This window comes from Bombina bombina, chromosome 4 (genome assembly GCF_027579735.1).
Source record: "Bombina bombina isolate aBomBom1 chromosome 4, aBomBom1.pri, whole genome shotgun sequence".
NCBI lineage: Eukaryota > Metazoa > Chordata > Amphibia > Anura > Bombinatoridae > Bombina > Bombina bombina.
In genome coordinates this window covers 883,532,014-883,552,796 of record NC_069502.1, presented here as the reverse complement: position 1 = coordinate 883,552,796, position 20,783 = coordinate 883,532,014, and the positions used below count along the sequence as shown (strand labels likewise).

General features: G+C 42.2%; 1 protein-coding gene across 1 annotated transcript in view; it reads left to right on the top strand.

Moving 5' to 3' along the window:
- Window positions 1-20,783, top strand: part of SHPRH (SNF2 histone linker PHD RING helicase) — a 307,366-nt gene that overhangs the window by 31,811 nt on the left and 254,772 nt on the right. The window contains exon 7 of the mRNA XM_053712489.1: window positions 3,325-3,430. Within this exon, the coding sequence (XP_053568464.1) occupies window positions 3,325-3,430 (106 nt within the window). The remainder of the gene's footprint in view (window positions 1-3,324; window positions 3,431-20,783) is intronic.

Genomic DNA, 20,783 nt, shown 5'->3' with positions numbered 1-20,783 from the left:
CAACCCCCCCCAAACTTCTATTATTAAATTATGCAGTCTTTTATACGTGCATACTTTTTGAGACCCTAGTTTATACTGAGCACGAGGAAGAGTTCACAGTGTATACTGGCTGATGGCTATCACATGATACAATAGGCTGGGAAATTGAAGGGAATTGTGGAATTTGTCAGAAAAAAATCTACTACTCATTTGAAATTACTGGTGGAAAGGGATCTTTTTTACCTCAGGACAAGGCTAGACCTAAGGTTTGCCAGAATTCTAATTTTGGTTCCTTTCGTAACTTCAAGGGACAAAAGTCTTCCTCTTCCAAACCGGAGCAATTCAGAACCTCATGGAGGTCCAGTCAGTCTTGTAATAAGGGGAAGCAAGCCAAGAAATCTTCCTCTGAGTCTGTCAGCATGAAGGGTTCGCCCCCGATCCAGTTTTGGATCAAGTAGGGGGCAGGCTTTCCTTTTTTCGGCAGGCTTGGATCCGCGATGTCCCAGATCCTTGGGCTGTGGAAGTAGTATCCCGGGGATACAGGATAGGATTTGTCTTGCCCCCCATGGGCAGGTTTATCCTGTCAAGGTTATCTGTAAACCAAGTGAAGAGAGAGGCCTTCTTAAATGCATAAAGGACCTATCTTCTCTGGAAGTGATTGTTCTAGTTCCCGTAGCGGAACAGGGTCAAGGATTCTATTCAAACCTTTTTGTGGTTCCCAAGAAAGAGGGAACTTTCCAACCCATATTGGACCTCGAGTATCTTGGTTCAGGCTCCATCTTTTCAGTTAGCAAGCTCTCATACAGAGATGTTGTTGTCTATTCTACGTTCCCACAGGTGGAAAGTGAATCTGGAGAAGAGTTCCTTGGTGCCAGACACCAGGGTGTGTTTCTTAGGAACAATTAGATTCTCTGTCCATGAAGATTTTTCTGACGGAGGTTAGAAAATCTAAACTTCTTGCTTCTTGCCTTTCACTTTAGTCCTCTACCTGTCCATCAGTGACTCAGTGTATGGAAGTAATTGGTCTGATGGTTGCTTCCATGGACATCATTCCTTTTGCTCGGTTCCATCTGAGACCCCTACAGTTATGCATGCTCAGACAATGGAATGGAGACCACTCGGACCTCTCACAGAGGATAGCTCAGGATCCCCTAACAAGAGACTCTCTATCTTGGTGGATTTTGCAGGACCATCTGTCTCAGAGTACATGCTTCCAGAGACCATCCTGGGTGATTGTGACCATGGACGCCAGCCTTTCAGGCTGGTTAGCAGTTTTGGGGTTATTTAAAGGCTCAGGGTCTTTGTACTTGAGAGGAGTGTTCTCTTCCCATAAACATCCTAGAGTTGAGAGCAATTTTCAATGCCTTAACAGCCTGGCCTCAACTATCCTTGGTCCGGTTTATTAGATTCCAATCGGACAACATCACCTTAGTGGTATACATCAACCACCAGGGAGGAACTCGTAGTCAATTAGCTATGAAGGAGATGACTCGCATTCTCCAGTGGGCGGAGTCTCACGATTGTCTACTCTCTGCCATCCACATCCAAGGGGAGGACAACTGGGAAGCAGATTTTCTGAGCAGGCAGACCATTCATCCCGGGGAGTGGGCTCTCCATCCAAAGGTTTTCACAATGGTAATCCTCAGATGGGGAGTACCGGAATTGAATCTGATGGCGTCGCGTCTTAACGCCAAGCTTCCAAAGTACGGTTCAAGATCAAGAGATCCATATCTGATAGATGCTCTGGCGGTGCCTTGGAACTTCAGTCTTGCGTACCTGTCCCCCGTTTGCTCTCCTTCCTCGAGTCATTTCTCATATCAAGCAGGAGAGGGCGTCTGTGATTCTAATAGCTCCTGCCTGGCCTTGCAGGATCTGGTTCGCAGATCTAGGGAAGATATCATCTCTTCCACCTTGGAGGTTACCTTTGAGGAAGGACCTTCTACTTCGGGGTCCCTTCCTCCACCCTAATCTAGATTCTCTGAAGCTGACTGCATGGAGATTGAACGCCTAGTTTTGACTAGGCGTGGTTTTTCTGAGAAGGTCTTTGATACCATGATTCAGGCTCATAAACCTGTTACTCGTAAAATCTACCATAAGGTATGGCGTCAATACCTTTATTGGTGCGAATCGAAGGCTTTCTCTTGGAGTAGGGTGAGGGTTCTTCGTATTCTGTCTTTTCTTCAGAATGGCCTGGAGAAAGGTTTGTCAGTCAGTACTCTGAAGGGTCAGATTTACACACTGCCAGATGTTCAATCTTTTGTTCAGGCCTTGGTCAGAATCAGGTGTTTAAACCTGTTGCTCCTCCTTGGAGCCTTAACCTTGTTCTTAAAGTTTTGCAGCAGGCTCCGTTTGAGCCTATGCATTTGGTTAATATTAAGTTATCTTGGAAAGTTTTATTTCTACTTGCTATTTCTTCTGCTTGCAGAGTTTCCGAGCTTTCGGCTCTGCAGTGTGATTCCCCTTACCTTATTTTTCATGCAGGTCCTTCATACTAAGTTGGGATTTCTTCCCAAAGTAGTATCGGATCGGTACATCAATCAGGAAATTGTTGTTCCTTTCTTTTGTCCGAATCCTCCTTCTCGGAACTAAATACTTGCCACTTTAGCCTATAGAAGCTGTTTTTAAAAAATAAAAAAAAAATTCATTTTTTTTAATACAAGAAAATGAAGAACATTTGATAATAGAATAAAATATGAAAGTTGTTCAAAATTGTATGTTCTATCTGAATCGTAAAAGAACATTTTGGGGTTTACTATCCCTTTAAAATTTTATTTTCACACAGCTCTTCTTATGGGTTTGGAATTGGGTGTCTGTGTTTACCAAATAATGTTTTAAAGCTAACATGAACCCAGATAAATATTGGAACAAATTGCTGAAAACAGATTTGAAAACCTTGATAAAAATGAATAAAAAATGAGAAGTATTGTCAATACAATGGCACAAAAACGGCTATGCTATAATGGTATTTTTAAATCTAATGCTTTTCTAAAAGAGAATGAAAACAGTTTCATTTCCTAATGAGTATTTAGCGTTCATTAGAAAATAAAATTACATATTGTTCAAATCCTTTGTGTTACTCAATCCATTCTGAAAAGGTCTGTTTTTTTATGTGAAAAAATGACTTTTCATGAACCAAAAAGTTAAATAAGTTTACAATTTAATTAAACAAGAAAGAAAACTCAAACAAAACTTTTTTTTTTTTTTTTTTTTTTTAAACATTTTAAACTGACATTTTTGGGCAGACAGGTGAATAGATCACATAATCTGTAGATAAATGTTATATTGAAATAGATGCAAATATGTTTTTATATTGAAACAGATACAAATATATTTTCTTTGGATCAGGGTAAAATAGTGAACTACTTCATTCCACCTCCTCCTAACGACGGCAAAAGGAAGAAAGAAAGAAAAATCATTGACGTCAAAATAAAGGAAAGGATGCATTACCCTAGTGAGTATTACTGAAACAATAAGTGTGTGCACAACCTCTAATTACCTTGTTAAGACCGCTATTTCTGTCCCTGCAAACACATTATTTTACAGAAAGCAAAGTAGCGCCTCATACTACTTAATACTTTTTTGTGACTTACAAATTAGCGGCTAGATTTAGAGTTTTGTTGGTAAGGACCCGCGTAGCTAACGCCGGCTTTTTTCTGGCCGCACCATAAAAATAACTCTGGTATTGAGAGTCCACATAAAGGCTGCGTTAGGCTCCAAAAAAGGAGCGTAGAGCATTTTTAACGCAGCTTCAACTCTCGATACCAGAGTTGCTCACGCAAGCGGCCAGCCTCAAAAACGTTCTCGTGCACGATTCCCCCATAGGAAACAATGGGGCTGTTTGAGCTGGAAAAAAACCTAACACCTGCAAAAAAGCCGCGTTCAGCTCCTAACGCAGCCCCATTGTTTGCTATGCGTAAACACTTCCTACGTCTGCACCTAACACTCTAACATGTACCCCGAGTCTAAACACCCCTAACCTTACACTTATTAACCCGTAATCTGCCGCTATCGCTGACCCCTGCATATTATTATTAACCCCTAATCTTACCGCTCCGGACACCGTCGCTACTTACATTATCCCTATGTACCCCTAATCTGCTGCTCTAACATCGCCGACCCCTATATTATATTTATTAACCCCTAATCTGCCCCCCACAAAGTCGCCTACACTTATTAACCCCTAATCCGCCTCACTAACCCTATAATAAATAGTATTAACCCCTAATCTGCCCTCCCTAACATCGCCGACACCTAACTTCAATTATTAACCCCTAATCTGCCGACCGGAGCTCACCGCTATTCTAATAAATGTATTAACCCCTAAAGCTAAATCTAACCCTAACACCCCCCCTAAATTAAATATAATTTTAATCTAACGAAATTATTAACTCTTATTAAATAAATCATTCCTATTTAAAGCTAATTACTTACCTGTAAAATAAATCCTAATATAGCTACAATATAAATTATAATTACATTGTAGCTATTTTAGGGTTAATATTTATTTTACAGGCAACTTTGTAATTATTTTAACCAGGTACAATAGCTATTAAATAGTTAAGAACTATTTAATAATTACCTAGTTAAAATAATTACAAAATTACCTGTAAAATAAATCCTAACCTAAGTTACAATTAAACCTAACACTATACTATCATTAAATTAATTAAATAAAATACCTACAATTAAACCTAACACTACACTATCAATACATCAATTAAATACAATACCTACAAATAACTACAATGAAATAAACTAACTAAAGTACAAAAAATAAAAAAGAAATAAGTTACAAAAAATAAAAAAATATCTACAAACATAAGAAAAATATTACAACAATTTTAAACTAATTACACTTACTCTAAGCCCCCTAATAAAACAACAAAGCTCCCCAAAATAAAAAATGCCCTACCCTATTCTAAATTACTAAAGTTAAAAGCTCTTTTACCTTACCAGCCCTGAACAGGGCCCTTTGCGGGGCATGCCCCAAGAAGTTCAGCTCTTTTGCCTGTAAAAAAAACATACAATACCCCCCCCAACATTACAACCCACCACCCACATACCCCTAATCTAACCCAAACCCCCCTTAAATAAACCTAACACTAAGCCCCTGAAGATCTTCCTACCTTGTCTTCACCATACCAGGTTCACCGATCGGTCCTGAAGAGCTCCTCCGATGTCCTGATCCAAGCCCAAGCGGGGGGCTGAAGTTGTCCATGATCCGGTAGAAGTCTTCATCCAAGCGGGGCAGAAGAGGTCTTCTATCCGATTGAAGTCTTCATCCAAGCGGGGCAGAAGAGGTCTTCCATCCGATTGAAGTCTTCATCCAGGCGGCATCTTCTATCGACATCCATCTGGAACGGAGCGGCAGCATCCTGAAGACCTCCGACGTGGAACATCCATCCTGGCCAATGACTGAACGACGAATGACGGTTCCTTTAAATGACGTCATCCAAGAATGGCGTCCCTCGAATTCCGATTGGCTGATAGGATTCTATCAGCCAATCGGAATTAAGGTAGGAATATTCTGATTGGCTGATGGAATCAGCCAATCAGAATCAAGTTCAATCCGATTGGCTGATCCAATCAGCCAATCAGATTGAGCTCGCATTCTATTGGCTGTTCCGATCAGCCAATAGAATGCGAGCTAAATCTGATTGGCTGATTCCATCAGCCAATCAGAATATTCCTACCTTAATTCCGATTGGCTGATAGAATCCTATCAGCCAATCGGAATTCGAGGGACGCCATCTTGGATGACGTCATTTAAAGGAACCGTCATTCGTCGTTCAGTCGTCGGCCAGGATGGATGTTCCGCGTCGGAGGTCTTCAGGATGCTGCTGCTCCGCTCCAGATGGATGTCGATAGAAGATGCCGCCTGGATGAAGACTTCAATCGGATGGAAGACCTCTTCTGCCCCGCTTGGATGAAGACTTCAATCGGATGGAAGACCTCTTCTGCCCCGCTTGGATGAAGACTTCTACCGGATCATGGACATCTTCAGCCCCCCGCTTGGGCTTGGATCAGGACATCGGAGGAGCTCTTCAGGACGGATCGGTGAACCTGGTATGGTGAAGATAAGGTAGGAAGATCTTCAGGGGCTTAGTGTTAGGTTTATTTAAGGGGGGTTTGGGTTAGATTAGGGGTATGTGGGTGGTGGGTTGTAATGTTGGGGGGGGGTATTGTATGTTTTTTTTACAGGCAAAAGAGCTGAACTTCTTGGGGCATGCCCCGCAAAGGGCCCTGTTCAGGGCTGGTAAGGTAAAAGAGCTTTTAACTTTAGTAATTTAGAATAGGGTAGGGCATTTTTTATTTTGGGGGCTTTGTTGTTTTATTAGGGGGCTTAGAGTAGGTGTAATTAGTTTAAAATTGTTGTAATATTTTTCTTATGTTTGTAGATATTTTTTTATTTTTTGTAACTTAGTTCTTTTTTATTTTTTGTACTTTAGTTTATTTCATTGTAGTTATTTGTAGGAATTGTATTTAATTAATGTATTGATAGTGTAGTGTTAGGTTTAATTGTAGGTAATTGTAGGTATTTTATTTAATTAATTTAATGATAGTGTAGTGTTAGGTTTAATTGTAACTTAGGTTAGGATTTATTTTACAGGTAATTTTGTTATTATTTTAACTAGGTAACTATTAAATAGTTCTTAACTATTTAATAGCTATTGTACCTGGTTAAAATAATTACAAAGTTGCCTGTAAAATAAATATTAATCCTAAAATAGCTACAATGTAATTATAATTTATATTGTAGCTATATTAGGATTTATTTTACAGGTAAGTATTTAGCTTTAAATAGGAATAATTTATTTAATAAGAGTTAATTAATTTCGTTAGATTAAAATTATATTTAATTTAGGGGGGTGTTAGGGTTAGGGTTAGACTTGGCTTTAGGGGTTAATACATTTATTAGAATAGCGGTGAGCTCCGGTCGGCAGATTAGGGGTTAATAATTGAAGTTAGGTGTCGGCGATGTTAGGGAGGGCAGATTAGGGGTTAATACTATTTATTATAGAGTTAGTGAGGCGGATTAGGGGTTAATAACTTTATTATAGTAGCGCTCAGGTCCGGTCGGCAGATTAGGGGTTAATAAGTGTAGGCAGGTGGAGGCGACGTTGTGGGGGGCAGATTAGGGGTTAATAAATATAATATAGGGGTCGGCGGTGTTAGGGGCAGCAGATTAGGGGTACATAAGGATAACGTAGGTGGCGGCGCTTTGCGGTCGGCAGATTAGGGGTTAATAAGTGTAGGTAGCTGGCGGCGACGTTGTGGGGGGCAGGTTAGGGGTTACTAAATATAATATAGGGGTCGGCGGTGTTAGGGGCAGCAGATTAGGGGTACATAAGGATAACGTAGTTGGCGGTCAGCAGATTAGGGGTTAAAAAAATTTAATCGAGTGTCTGCGATGTGGGGTGACCTCGGTTTAGGGGTACATAGGTAGTTTATGGGTGTTAGTGTACTTTAGAGTACAGTAGTTAAGAGCTTTATGAACCGGCGTTAGCCCAGAAAGCTCTTAACTACTGACTTTTTTCCTGCGGCTGGAGTTTTGTCGTTAGAGTTCTAACGCTCACTTCAGCCACGACTCTAAATACCGGAGTTAGAAAAATCCCATTGAAAAGATAGGATACGCAATTTACGTAAGGGGATCTGCGGTATGGAAAAGTCGCGGCTGAAAAGTGAGCGTTAGACCCTTTTTTGAGTTACTCCAAATACCAGAGTTAGCCTAAAACCACCGTTAGGAGCCTCTAACGCTGGTTTTCACGGCTAACGCCAAACTCCAAATCTAGGCCTAGGTTTGTTAATTTTTCAGAATTACAATTTCTGCTTTAAAAGGGCATTGAACACCGTTTGCTTTTGGGTAACAATGGTCAAATTGTCCTTTTGTCACAAACTCACTAAAGAGGCCAATAAAAAACAAATAAACAAACAAAAAAAAAACATTATTTAACCTGCCAGTGCTGCAAATTAACCTTTCTCTTGTTAAGTGTATCTAGTCCACGGATCATCCATTACTTATGGGATATTCTCCTTCCCAACAGGAAGTTGCAAGAGTTCACCCACAGCAGAGCTGCTATATAGCTTCTCCCCTTAACTGCCATACCCAGTCATTCTCTTGCAACCCTCAACATAGATGGAGGTCGTGAGAGGACTGTGGTGTTTTATACTTAGTTTATTTCTTCAATCAAAAGTTTGTTATTTTTAAATGGCACCGGAGTGTGCTGTTTTTTCTCAGGCAGTATTTGGAAGAAGAATCTGCCTGCGTTTCCTATGATCTTAGCAGAAGTAACTAAGATCCACTTGCTGTTCTCACACATTCTGAGGAGTGAGGTAACTTCAGAGAGGGAATGGCGTGCAGGTTTTCCTGCAAATAAGGTATGTGCAGTAAAATATTTTTCTAAGGAATGGAATTGACTAAGAAAATGCTGCTGATACCGAAGTAATGTAAGTAAAGCCTTAAATGCAGTGAGAGCGACTGGTATTAGGCTTATTAATAGAGATATATACTCATATAAAAATGTGTTTTAAAACGTTTGCTGGCATGTTTAATCGTTTTTTGACATATGTTTGGTGATAAAACTTATTGGGGTTAATATGAGTGGGAGGGGCCTAATTTAGCGCTTTTTTGCGCAGTTAAATTTACAAAATGAATCATCCAGATTCCCTCAGCAGTCCCATGAATGCTACAGGACATCTCTAAAGGGCTAAAAAGACTTCCAAAATCGTTTATAGGGAAGGTAATCCACAGCTCAGCTGTGGCAGTTTTGTTGTGTCTGTTAAAAAACGTCTGTCGTTTTTTTTATCTGTTTTTTGCATTAAGGGGTTAATCATCCATTTGCAAGTGGGTGCAATGCTCTGTTAACTTATTACATATACTGTAAAAATTTCGTTTGATTTACTGCCTTTTTTTCACTGTTTTTCAAATTTTGACAAAATTTGTTTCTCTTAAAGGCACAGTAACGTTTTTTATATTTGCTTGTTAACTTGATTTAAAGTGTTTTCCAAGCTTACTAGTCTCATTATTAGTCTGTTCTAACATGTCTGACATAGAGGAAGCTCTGTGTTCATTATGTTTAAAAGCCATGGTGGAACCCCATCTTAGAATGTGTACCAGATGTACTGATTTCATGTTAAGCAATAAAGATAATTTTTTGTCTTTAAACACATTATCACCAGAGGATTCTGTCGAGGGGGAAGTTATGCCGACTAACTCTCCCCACGTGTCAGACCCTTTGACTCCCGCTTTAGGGACTCACGCTCAAATGGCGCCACGTACACCAAGGGCGCCCATAGCGTCTATTTTACCAGAGGATTCTGTCAAGGGGGAAGTTATGCCGACTAACTCTCCCCACGTGTCAGACTCTTCGACTCCCGCTCCAAGGACTCACGCTCAAATGGCGCCTAGTACATCAAGGGCGCTTATAGCTTTTATTTTACAAGACATGGCGAAAGTTATGAATAATACTCTGGCAGCGGTATTAGTCAGACTACCTGAAATTAAAGGAAAGCAAGATAGCTCTGGGGGTAGATACAGAGCATACAGATGCGTCAAGAACCATGTCTGATACTGCCTCACAATATGCAGAAGCTGAGGGGAGCTTCAGTCTGTGGGTGATATTTTTGACTCAGGGGAGATGATTTATCCTGATTCCGATATTTCTACATTTAAAATGTATGCTTAAGATCCTCTACTTGTTACTCAGGGAGTTTTTAGCAGCTCTGAATGACTGTGTTACAATCACAGTGCTAGAGAAATTGTGTAGACTGAATAGATACTATGCAGTGCCGGTGTGTACTGATGTTTTTTCCAATACCTAAAGAGGTTTACAGAAATTATTAATAAGGAATGGGATAGACCAGGTGTGCCGTTCTCTTCCCCTCCTATTTTTAGAAAAATGTTTCTAACAGATGCCACCACAGGGGACTTATGGCAGACGGTCCCTAAGGTGGAGAGAAGAGTTTCTACTCTAGCTAAGCGTACCACTATCCCTGTCGAGGACAGTTGTGCTTTTTTTTTTTAGAACCAATGGATAAAAAATTAGAGGGTTACCTTAGGAAAATGTTTATTCAACAAGGTTTTATCCTGCAGCCCTTGCATGCATTGCTCCTGTCACTGCTGCTGCGGCGTTCTGGTTGGAGTCTCTGGATGAGGCTTTACAGTTAGCGACTCCATTGATGAATATACTTGTCAAGCTAAGAGCACTTAAGCTAGCCAATTCCTTTGTTTCTGATGCCTTTGTTCATTTGACTAAACTAACGGCTAAGAATTCTGTTTTTACTATACTGGCGCACAGAGCGCTATGGCTTATCTCATGGTCAGCTGTCGTGACTTTAATAAATAAGCTATTTAACTTGCCTTCAGGGGACAGACCCTATTAGGGCCTGGTTTGAAGGAGATCATTGCTAATATCACTGGAGGAAAAGGGCTTGCCCTTCCTCAGGACAGGTCCAAATCAAGGGCCAAAACAGTTGTTTCGTGCCTTTCGAAACTTCGAGGCAGGTGTGGCATCAACTTCCTCTTAGGCAAATCAAGAGGGTACTTTTTGCTCAGTCCATGACGGTCTGGAGACAACCGGACCTGGAACAAAGATAAGCAAGCCAAGGAGCCTGCTGCTGCATCTTAGACAGCATGAAGGAAAGGTCCCCTATCCGGTAATGGATCCTGTAGGGGGCAGATTTTCTTTTTTCGCCCAGGCATGGGCAAGAGATGCCTAGGATTCCTGGGCATTGGAAATTATATCCCAGAGATATCTTCTGGATTTCAAAGCTTCCCCTCCGAAATAGGGGAGATTTTACCTTTCATAATTATCTGCACACCAGATAAAGAAAGAGGCATTCTTACATTGTGTACGAGACCCATCCAGTTCCAAGACAGGAACAGGGTCAGAGTTTTTCGCAAATCTGTTTCTGGTTCTCAAGGAGAGGGAACCTTCAGACCTATTTTGAATTTAAAAATCTTAAATAAATTCCTTAGAATTCCATCATTTAAAATGGTAACTATTTGTACCATCTTAACTAGGATCCAGGAGAGTCAATAGAGGACTACAATGGATTTGAAGGATACTTATCCTCACATAACGATGCATAAGGATTACCATCGTTTTTCAGGTTTGCCTTTCTAGACAGGCATTACCAGTTTGTTGCTCTTTCCTTTGGGTTAACTACAGCCCCAAGAATCTTTAGAAGTGGCCCCTTATTTAGGCGTCGAACTTCAAAATGCCAAGTCTCATACGGATGTAGTACTGGCATTTCTGAGATCGCAGGGGTGGAAAGTGAACAAGGAAGGAGTTTTCTATCCCCAATCTCAAGGGTTTCCTTCCTAGGGACTCTGATAGATTCTGCAGAAATGAAAATTTACCTGACTGAGTCCAGGTTGTCAAAGCTTCTAAATTACTGCCGTGTTCTTCATTCCATCCACGCCCTTAGGTGGCTCGGTACAGGAATGTAATCGGCCTAATGGTAGCAGCAAGGGACATAGTACCGTTTGCACACCTACATTTCAGACCGCTGCAACTATGCATGCTCAGTCAATGGAACGGGGATTACACAGATTTGTCCCCTTCTTAAATCTGGACCAAGAGGCCAGAGATTCTCTTCTCTGGTGGCTATCTCGGGTCCATCTGTCCAAGGGTAGGACCTTCCGCAGGTCAGATGGGACAGTTGTTACAACAGATGCCAACCTTTTAGGTTGGGATACAGTCTGGGACTCACTGAAGATTCAGGGATAGTAGACTCAGGAGGAGACCCCCCTCCTAATAAATATTCTGGAATTGGGAGCGATATTCCATACTCTTCAGGCTTGGCCTCAGTTAGCAACGCTGAGGTACATCAGATTCAGACGGACAATATCATGACTGTGGCTTACATCAGCCATCAAGGGGAACAGAAGTTCACTAGCGATGTTAGAAATCTTTAAATAATTCACTGGACAGAGACTATCTCTTGTCTATCAACTCTCCATATCCCAGGTGTTGAGAACTGGGAGGTGGATTTTCAAAGTCGTCAGACTTTTCTCCCGGGGAAGTGGGGAATTCCCTCCGGAGGTCTTTGCACAAGATCAAGCAGGAGACTGCTTTGGTGTTTTTAACAGCGCCTGCGTGGCCACGCAGGACCTGGTATGCAGATCTGGTGGACATGTCATTCTTTCCATCATGGTCTCTGCTTCTGAGACAGGACACTCTGCCTCAGGGTCCTTTCAACCATCTATATTAAACTTCTCTGAGATGGACTGCCTGGAGACTGAATGCTTGATGTTATCGAAACATGGCTTCTCCGAGTCGGTCATTGATATCTTAGTTCAGGCATGAAAGCCTGTCACTAGCAAAATTTATCATAGATATAGCATAAATATCTTATTGATATGAATCCAATGGTTACTCATGGAGTAAAGTCCGGATTCCCAGGATACTATTTTTTCTCCAAGATGATTTTGAGAAAAGGGTTGTCAGCTAGTTCCTTAAAATGACAGATTCCTACTCTGTCTATTCTTCTGCACAAGCGTCTGGCAGATTCTCCAGACGTTCAGGCATTTTGTCAGGCTTTGGTTAGAACCAAGCCTGTGTCTAAACCTATTGCTCCGCCATGGATCTTAAACCTGATTATTGAGTTTCTTCAAGGGGTTCCGTGTGAACCTTTTCATTCTATAGATATCAAACTTTTTATCATGGAATGTTTCTTTTTGGTAGATATTTCCTCGGCTTATAGAGTCTCCGAGTTATCTGCTTCACGATGTGATTCTCCTTATCTGGTCCTCCGTACGGATAAGGTAGTCCTGTGTATCTAGACCGGGTTTTTTACCTAAGGGGTATCCAACAAGATTATCACTCAAGAGAGTGTTGTTCCATTCTTGTATTGTAATCCTTCTTCAAAGATGGAACGTCTTTTACACAATTTGGACGTGGTTCGTGCTTTAAAGTTTTACTTACAAGCTACTTTAGATTTTCATCAAACATTTACTTGGTTTGTTGTCCTCTCTGGACAGAGGAGAGGTCAAAAGACTTCAGCTACCTCTTTCTTTCTTTTTGGTTAAAAGCATAATTCGTTTAGCTTAGGAGACTGCTGGACAGCAGACTCCTGAAGAGATTACAGCTCATTCTACTAGAGCTGTGGCTTTCACTTGGGCCTTTTTTAAAATGAGGCTTCTGTTGAACAGATTTACAAGACGGCGTCTTGGTCTACACTTCATACTTTGCTTCTTTGGATGCTATTTTTGGGAGAAAGGATTTTTTTTTCAGGCAGTGGTCTCTTCCGTTTAAGTTCCTGCCTTGTCCCTCCCTTCATCCGTGTACTTTAGCTTTGGTATTGGTATCCCATAAGTAATGGATGATCCGTGGACTGGATACACTTAACAAGAGAAAACATAATTTATGCTTACCTGATAAATTTATTTCTCTTGTAGTGTATCCAGTCCATGGCCCGCCCTGTCATTTTAAGGCAGGTGATTTTTTCATTTAAACTACAGTCACCACTGCACCCTATGGTTTTTCCTTTCTCTGCATGTTTTCGGTCGAATGACTGGATATGGCAGTTAAGGGGAGGAGCTATATAGCAGCTCTGCTGTGGGTGAACTCTTGCAACTTCCTGTTGGGAAAGAGAATATCCCATAAGTAATGGATGATCCGTGGACTGGATACACTACAAGAGAAATAAATTTATCAGGTAAGCATAAATTATGTTTTTAACGCCATTACGGCGTTCTATTCCGTCCTAATTGCACTGGGCTTTAGTACCATTAGGACAGAATAGAACGTCTTAGCGGTTTCTACCTCCTATGTCCCCTCCGTTGTCTCCTCCGTAATGGATCCGGTTGGGGGACGTGCCTAGCACCTTAGACACTTTCCCAGGATCCAGTCAGCATGCAGGGGGTGTAACGATGGTCCCCTGTAACACTGTAACAACCAATGAGTGGAATCATTGGCTGTTACAAGTGTATCCGCTTCCTCTTTTTCCTCACTGCGATCTGAAGGAGAGAGGAAGGCAGATTAGCGTTGTTGTGTGCTGCATACAAGATAGAAATAATTTTTTTTTATATTTTTTTGCTGCTGATCACAGAGCTGCTACTGTGATCAGCCTAATATAACTGTGGTTAGCCTGTTAGGGCTTTGATCAGTGCTGATCAAAAGCTTTGGGGGTTTTATTTGTGGGGGTTATAAATATATATATTATATTTTTTTTACTGCTGATCACTGAGCTGCTACTGTGATCAGCCTAATATCAGTGATCAGTGATCAGTGCCCAAAAGTTTATTTGTGGGGATCTTTAGTTACTGTTAACCCCTTCCCGGCTGTTCCCAATCACCGCCCTTCCCAGTGCTTTTTTAGTTTTATAAATAAAAAAAAAAAAAAAAAAAAAAAAACTCGGTGGTAATTGGGGTGGTTTAGTGGGTTTTTGGGGGAGGTGAAGTGGGAATTGGTGGTGGTGAAGTGGGAATTGGTATACAAAAAAATCCCTTATGGCACGCTATTCAGCAGAAGAGGCTTATGCCATTCTTCCCGAAGATTCAGGTAGTTAAACCCTCTCTGCTCTGTCTGACAGCAAAACCCTTACGGAATCAGATATAGAGCCCCTGAGTGATTCATCTAATGCTGGTGCTCCCTGCTCGCCACCTAAAAGGAGGCGTCGCACAAATGACCAAAATTGGCTACCCCCAAATTTAACTGCCCCAGAAATGCCTGAATTTACAGAGACTCCTGGCATCACAACTGATGTTCCAGTATGTGAGCCAATAAACTATCTCTCCCTGATTCTGACGGATACCATGTTTGAGCATATAGTTGCTCAAACAAATTTATATGCCTGCCAGTATCTGTCAAAAAATCCACAATCTCAGTATGTCAGAAAAAATACCTGGCACCCCACTGACATACCTGAGATTAAAAAGTTTTGGGCCCTGACATTAGTAATGGGGATTTTGAAGAAACCCAGCATACATTCATACTGGAGCCAGAACCCCTTCCTGGCTACCCCTCTTTTTCCAGGGGTTATGAAGAGGGACAGATATGAACAGTTGCTGCGGTTTCTCCATTTTAATGATAATGCCCAGTGCCCCCCCAGAAATGACCCCCCTGCTTGACAGGTTATATAAAATGAGGCCCCTGATAAACCACCTGTCCCAAAAATGTAAAGAAGTTTACATCCCTGAGCAGGACATTTGCATAGATAAGTCCCTCATGACATTTAAGGGGAGATTGCTTTTCATCTTGATATGGGGAGAGTCCACAGCTGTATTCCTTATGGGAAATACTGAACCTGGCCACCAGGAGGAGGCAAAGACACCCCAGCCAAAGGCTTAAATACCTCCGCCACTTCCTCATAACCCCAGTCATTCTTTGCCTTTCATCACAGGAGGTTGGCAGAGAAGTGTGAGAAGATTTTGGAGTAGTCTCTTATGGAGGGTAGTACTCTTTGAGATGGGACTGGAGTTTTAAGTAGTCCTGTCAGCCTCTCATTGAGAGCATAGATGAAAGTTAGAGTCCGGAGATGCAGTGAGAGTCTTTCTGCGAAACCATACTGACTCATATTAACAGCTCCATAAGCAATCAGCGTTGACTAGTTTCGCTGCCTGCTTTCTTCAGTCCATGTTAGAAGCGATGCTACTATCTGTCACACTTGAAGGACTGTGTTCCTGTTCCACGGCGTAGATTCTGGTAAGATCGTTTCATATTTTATACATATGTGTGAGATGTTATGGGCTTATAGGCTGTTATGGAATATACAGGTTTCACTTTGAGAGCCATGCAGCTTACAAGCTTGGCGCGCTTTCTTATAGCAGGGATGGTCCTGCATTGTGCATCATGTGATTCATCCCTTTTTCCTGACTGGGTGTCTATCAGAGAGTAGTTATAAATCTCTATACTGTCTGGGTCATACGAGGGGGTGAGTGCCCCAGCCATTGGAGTATAAGGGTTCTGTTTTTTTGAATAAAATAAGATGTTTTATTTCTCCGGTTATTACATTAGTGATGGAGCATTCTGTTACTTTAGAGGACACTCCCTCTATTCCTAATGAGTAATTCCTGTTTATATGGTCAGTAGGCCTTAGTTCCGCCTTCTCATATATGTTCCATATGCCTTGATAATGTGATAATATCGAACATGTTCGATACCACGGAGCCGTCCACCTCTGAGGAGTTGTCGTCCAGTGTGGTGCGTACCCTACATTCTTATATCTCTACACATGCAGTTTTCCTGTAGCACTGCTGATCTTCCATCTGGAGGGGGCCTTTTTTTCACCAGACGTTACTGCGCAGTTCAGACGGCGGTGTCTGCGGCCTTTAACGCAAGCGAAAGGTTACATATTGCACTCCTTTCCAGAGTACATCAGATAATTTATTGGATTTAACTGAGGGTTATCCGAAGATGAAGTTCTTTCTGAGACTTAAGAGTATGAACATTCTGGGTCTGCCTCTAAACCAGAACCAGACTTTAGTTTAGGAATTTGCGCTTTCTTCTAAAGGAAGTTTTTGGCGAATTCAGAGGTTCCAGAGGCCAAATTGCCTGATGAACCTTTGATTCCTAAATTGGATAGAGTTTGAGGACGGGGTGGTATCTTATCCTTCCCTGCTCCTGTTAGATGGCAAACATTATTAAGAATGAATGGGACAGGATTTTCTCCTTCTTCTCCCTTTAACAAATTGTCCCCGGTCCTGGACTCTCAATGGAGTTGTGAGGTTCCGTCCCTAAATGGGATGGCGTTATCTTCACCCTTGCTAAACGTAAATGAGGACATTTCTTCGTTTGAAGAGCTCATCATAGATAAAAGATGGAAACTCTGTTAAGAAAGATGTTTCAACATACAGGATATTTCTTTCAACCGGCGGCAGCTGTTGCCGCGGTTACTGGAGAGACTACCTTCTGGTGTGACTGCTTATGGTATTTGATCGGGGTGGAGGATCCCCTCGACGTTACTCAGAAAAGATTTACGGCCTTATGGGTTGTTTATTCTTTTATCTGTACTGCTATTAGGCAGTTTATTCGCTTGGATACTATGGCTTCAGCTTTTTCTGTTCAGGCCCATCGGGCTCTGGCTGAAGTCATGGTCTGTGGATATGACTTCTATGTCTAGACATCTTCCCTCCCTTTAAGGGAATGATTTTGTCTGGTTCAGGCCTGGACTCAATTATCTCCACGTCACAGGGGGCAAGCGTGCCCTCCTACCGCAAGATTATATGAACTAATCTAAGGGATGATTTTTGTTCTTTTCGTTCTGATAAAGCCCATGCCAGCAGTCCTCCGCAATGCCAGAGAAAACCAAGAGCTCTTGAAAGCCGGCTCAGTCCTGGAATAAATCCAAGCAGAGCAAGTAGCCCACCAAGTCTACGTTGGCATGAATGGGTGGTCCCAGGTCCTCTTCTGGATCGTGTAGGGGGCAGAATGTCGCTCTTTTCAGTCGCTTGGTTCAGGGACGTGCAGGATCCATGGGTCCTGGAGGTCATAGCTCAGGGTTTTTAGTCTCAGCCACCCGAGGGCACATTCCTCCTGTCTTCCTGACCAGAAAGGAGGGAAGCCTTTCTGGGGTGTGTACAGGATCTGTCCTCTAGGAGTTATTGTCCCTATGCCTATCGCAGTGAGAGGTTTGGTATTCTATTCAAACCTTTTCGTGGTCTCTAAGAAGGAGGGAACTTTCCGTCCGATTCTGGACCTTAAAGTGCTTAAGCTGGTTTTTAAATGTCCCCTCGTTTAAGATGGAGACAATAAGGTCCATTCTTCCCCTCATTTGAGAGGGGTAGTTCATGACCACGATAGATTCCTGGACCAGCACTTCCAGTTTATTGCTCTTCTGTTTAGTCTAGCTAAAGAAATTTTTCGAAGAGTGGACCATTCGGAAAATATCTCCTCTGTCTTCTTCGATCCCATGGATGATAGATAATCTAGAGAGAGTTCTCTTGTATCAAGTACCAGGTTAGAATTCTCAGGTACTATAATAGTCTCCATAGACATGAGAATATTTCTAACAGACCAGAGACGTTGCAAGCTAGTTTCAACATGTCTTGCCCTCCAGATCACCTTAAGGCCATCTGTGGCTCGGTGTATGGAGGTGATTGGTCTCATGGTGTCCAGCTTGGACATAATTTCCTTTGCCAGGTTTCACCTCAGACTGTTGCAACTGCGCATGCTGAACTAGTGGAACGGCGATCATTCGGATCCGTCTCAACAGATTTCTCTGGCCAACCAATCGGGAGAATCACTATCTTGGTGGTTTTGTCCAGATCACTTGTCCTGAGGGACGTCCATCTCAAGACCATCCTGGGTGATGTGACTGCGGTTGCGAGTCTGTCAGGATGTGGAGCCATTTGTGGTGCCAGGAATCACAGGGCATCTGGTCTCAGGAGGTAAAGCTCCTGATCTCATTTTGGATCTTCAGGCAATATGCAATGCTCTGAAGGCTTGGCCTCTGCTGGGTTTGTCCCAGTTAATCAGATTCCAATCAAACAATATATCCTTGGTAGCTTACATCAACCATCCGGGGGGAACGAGAAGCTGGTGTGGGGGAGACCCGCATTTGTTCGCTGTTAGCGATCCACATTCCGGGTGTGGACAACTGGGAAGCGGATTTCCTCAGCAGACAATCCTTTCATCCGATAGAATGGTCTCTCCATCCCGAGTGTTTGCAGAGATTTGCAAAAGAAAGATCTTATAACGTCTCAATACCAAGATAGGGGTCAAGGTACAGGGATCTTCATGTGGAGCTAACAGATGCATTAGCGGTGCCTTGGAGGTTCAATCTAATTTATCCTTTCCGACCGTTACCACTACTTCCTAGTGTAGTGGCTCGAGTCAAGCAGGCGTCAGTGATACTGACTGCTTCATCTTGGCCACGAAGGATATGGGTTCGCGGATCTAGTGGGAATGTCATCATCTCCTCCGTGGAAGTTACCTTGTTGCAGAGATCTGCTGACCAAGGTCTCTTTGTTCATCAATGTCTAGATTCTCTGAGGCTGACTGCGTGGAGATTGAACGCTTAGTCCTAGCCAAGAGAGGGTTTTCTGAGAGAGTTATTTTTACTCTCATTAAAGCTTGTAAGCTGGTTGCTCATCGCATCTATCATAAGATGTGGAGGACCTATTTATTCTGTTTTCCAGGATGAACTGGAGAAGGACTTTTCTGCAAGTCCCCTAAAGGGACAGTTTTCGGCCCTCTCTGTATTACTGCACAAGAGGTTTGCAGAGCTTCCAGATGTGCAGCCAATTGTTAAGGCTTTGCTTGGATCAGACCTGTGTTTAGATCTAAGGCTCCTCCTTGGAGTTTAAATCTTGTTCTTAAGGTTTTGCAACGAGCTCCGTTGGAGCCTATGCATGAAGTAGACATTAAATTGTTGTCTTGAAAGGTTATTTTTCTACTAGCTATTGCTACTGCGTGCAGAGTCTATGAGATTGCTGCCTTGAAATGCGACCCTCCTTATATGGTGTTTCATGCTGATAAGGCTGTTCTACGAACCAAGTTAGGTTTTCTTCCTAAGGTTGTGTCAATTCGCAACATCAATCAAGAGATTGTGGTTCCTTTCTTATGTCCTAATCCTCCTTCGTCGAAGGAACATTTACAACATATTTCTGGATGTGTTTTGTGCCTTGAAGTTCTATCTTCGGGCCACAAAGGAATATAGACAAACCTCTTTCTCTGTTCGTTCTCTTTTCCAGGAAGCGTAAGGGTCAGAGGGCCTCTTCAACTTCTTTATCTTTTTGTCTGAGGAGTGTCATCCATTTAGCATAGAAACGTCGGGACATAAGCCGCCTCTGAGGATTACGGCTCATTCTACGAGAGCAGTGGTTCCTCTTGGTCCTTCAAAAATGAGGCCTCTATGGATCATATTTGTAAGGTGGCTATCTGGTTCTCCTTACATAATTTCCCCAAAATTTTACAAGTTTGATGTTTTCGCTTCTGCTGAAGCAGCCTTCGGGAGAAGGGTTTTGCAGGCTGGGGTGCCCTCAGATTAGGGTCAGTCTCTCTTTTTTTTCCCTCCCGTTAGCATTCCGTGTACTCTTGAGCTTGGGTATATGTTTCCCACAAGTAAGGAATGCAGCTGTGGACTCTTCCCATACAGATGGAAATTAAATTATCAGGTAAGCATAATTTATGTTTTTCAAGCAATATATACCATCCAAGAGGTCCCGCTATGGGGTAAAATTTTATAAACTCTTTGAATGCAGTACTGGGTATACCCGGGTATTTCGCATCTACCAGGGTAAAGATAGCCACTTGGATCCACCTGGCTGCCCAGATTCAGTTGGCACAAGTGGGAAAACTGTGTGGGATCTCCTACTACCCCTGCTAAATAAAGGGTACCATTTGTGGCTTTTACACCAGTACAGAGCTATTTTATTTTGAAACCGTGGCCTGTGGCTCCCACTAGGATCCCCCCTCTGCCTGCAAAAGAACACCCCAGAGAAAATGCAGAGTCTGCTATAAAAAAAGGAGTGAGGAAGGATTCTAGTTACCATTGCCCTGACTGCCCCTCTCTACCTGGCCTCTGTATCACTAATTGCTTTCGAATATATCACACAGAGTTAAACTTTTAATTTGAAAGCAATCTGTATGTGTTTCTTATTTATTTGATTTTATTATTCTGTATTCCTAACTTCATAAATCCCCTGACCTTGTCCTGCCCCTTTATATGTTAAGCCCATCCACTCTAAGGCCATGATAAGTTATACAACTAAAATAGTCCTTTTAGAATATCCTGAGTTATCCACTGTTGCAAATGGTATGTCATGAGGGGGGTAATTTTCATTCCTGGGCTGCCATACTGTCTCAAAGGCAACATAGGTCCAGAAAATCAATGTTCCAAATTTCCATGTAACTGAG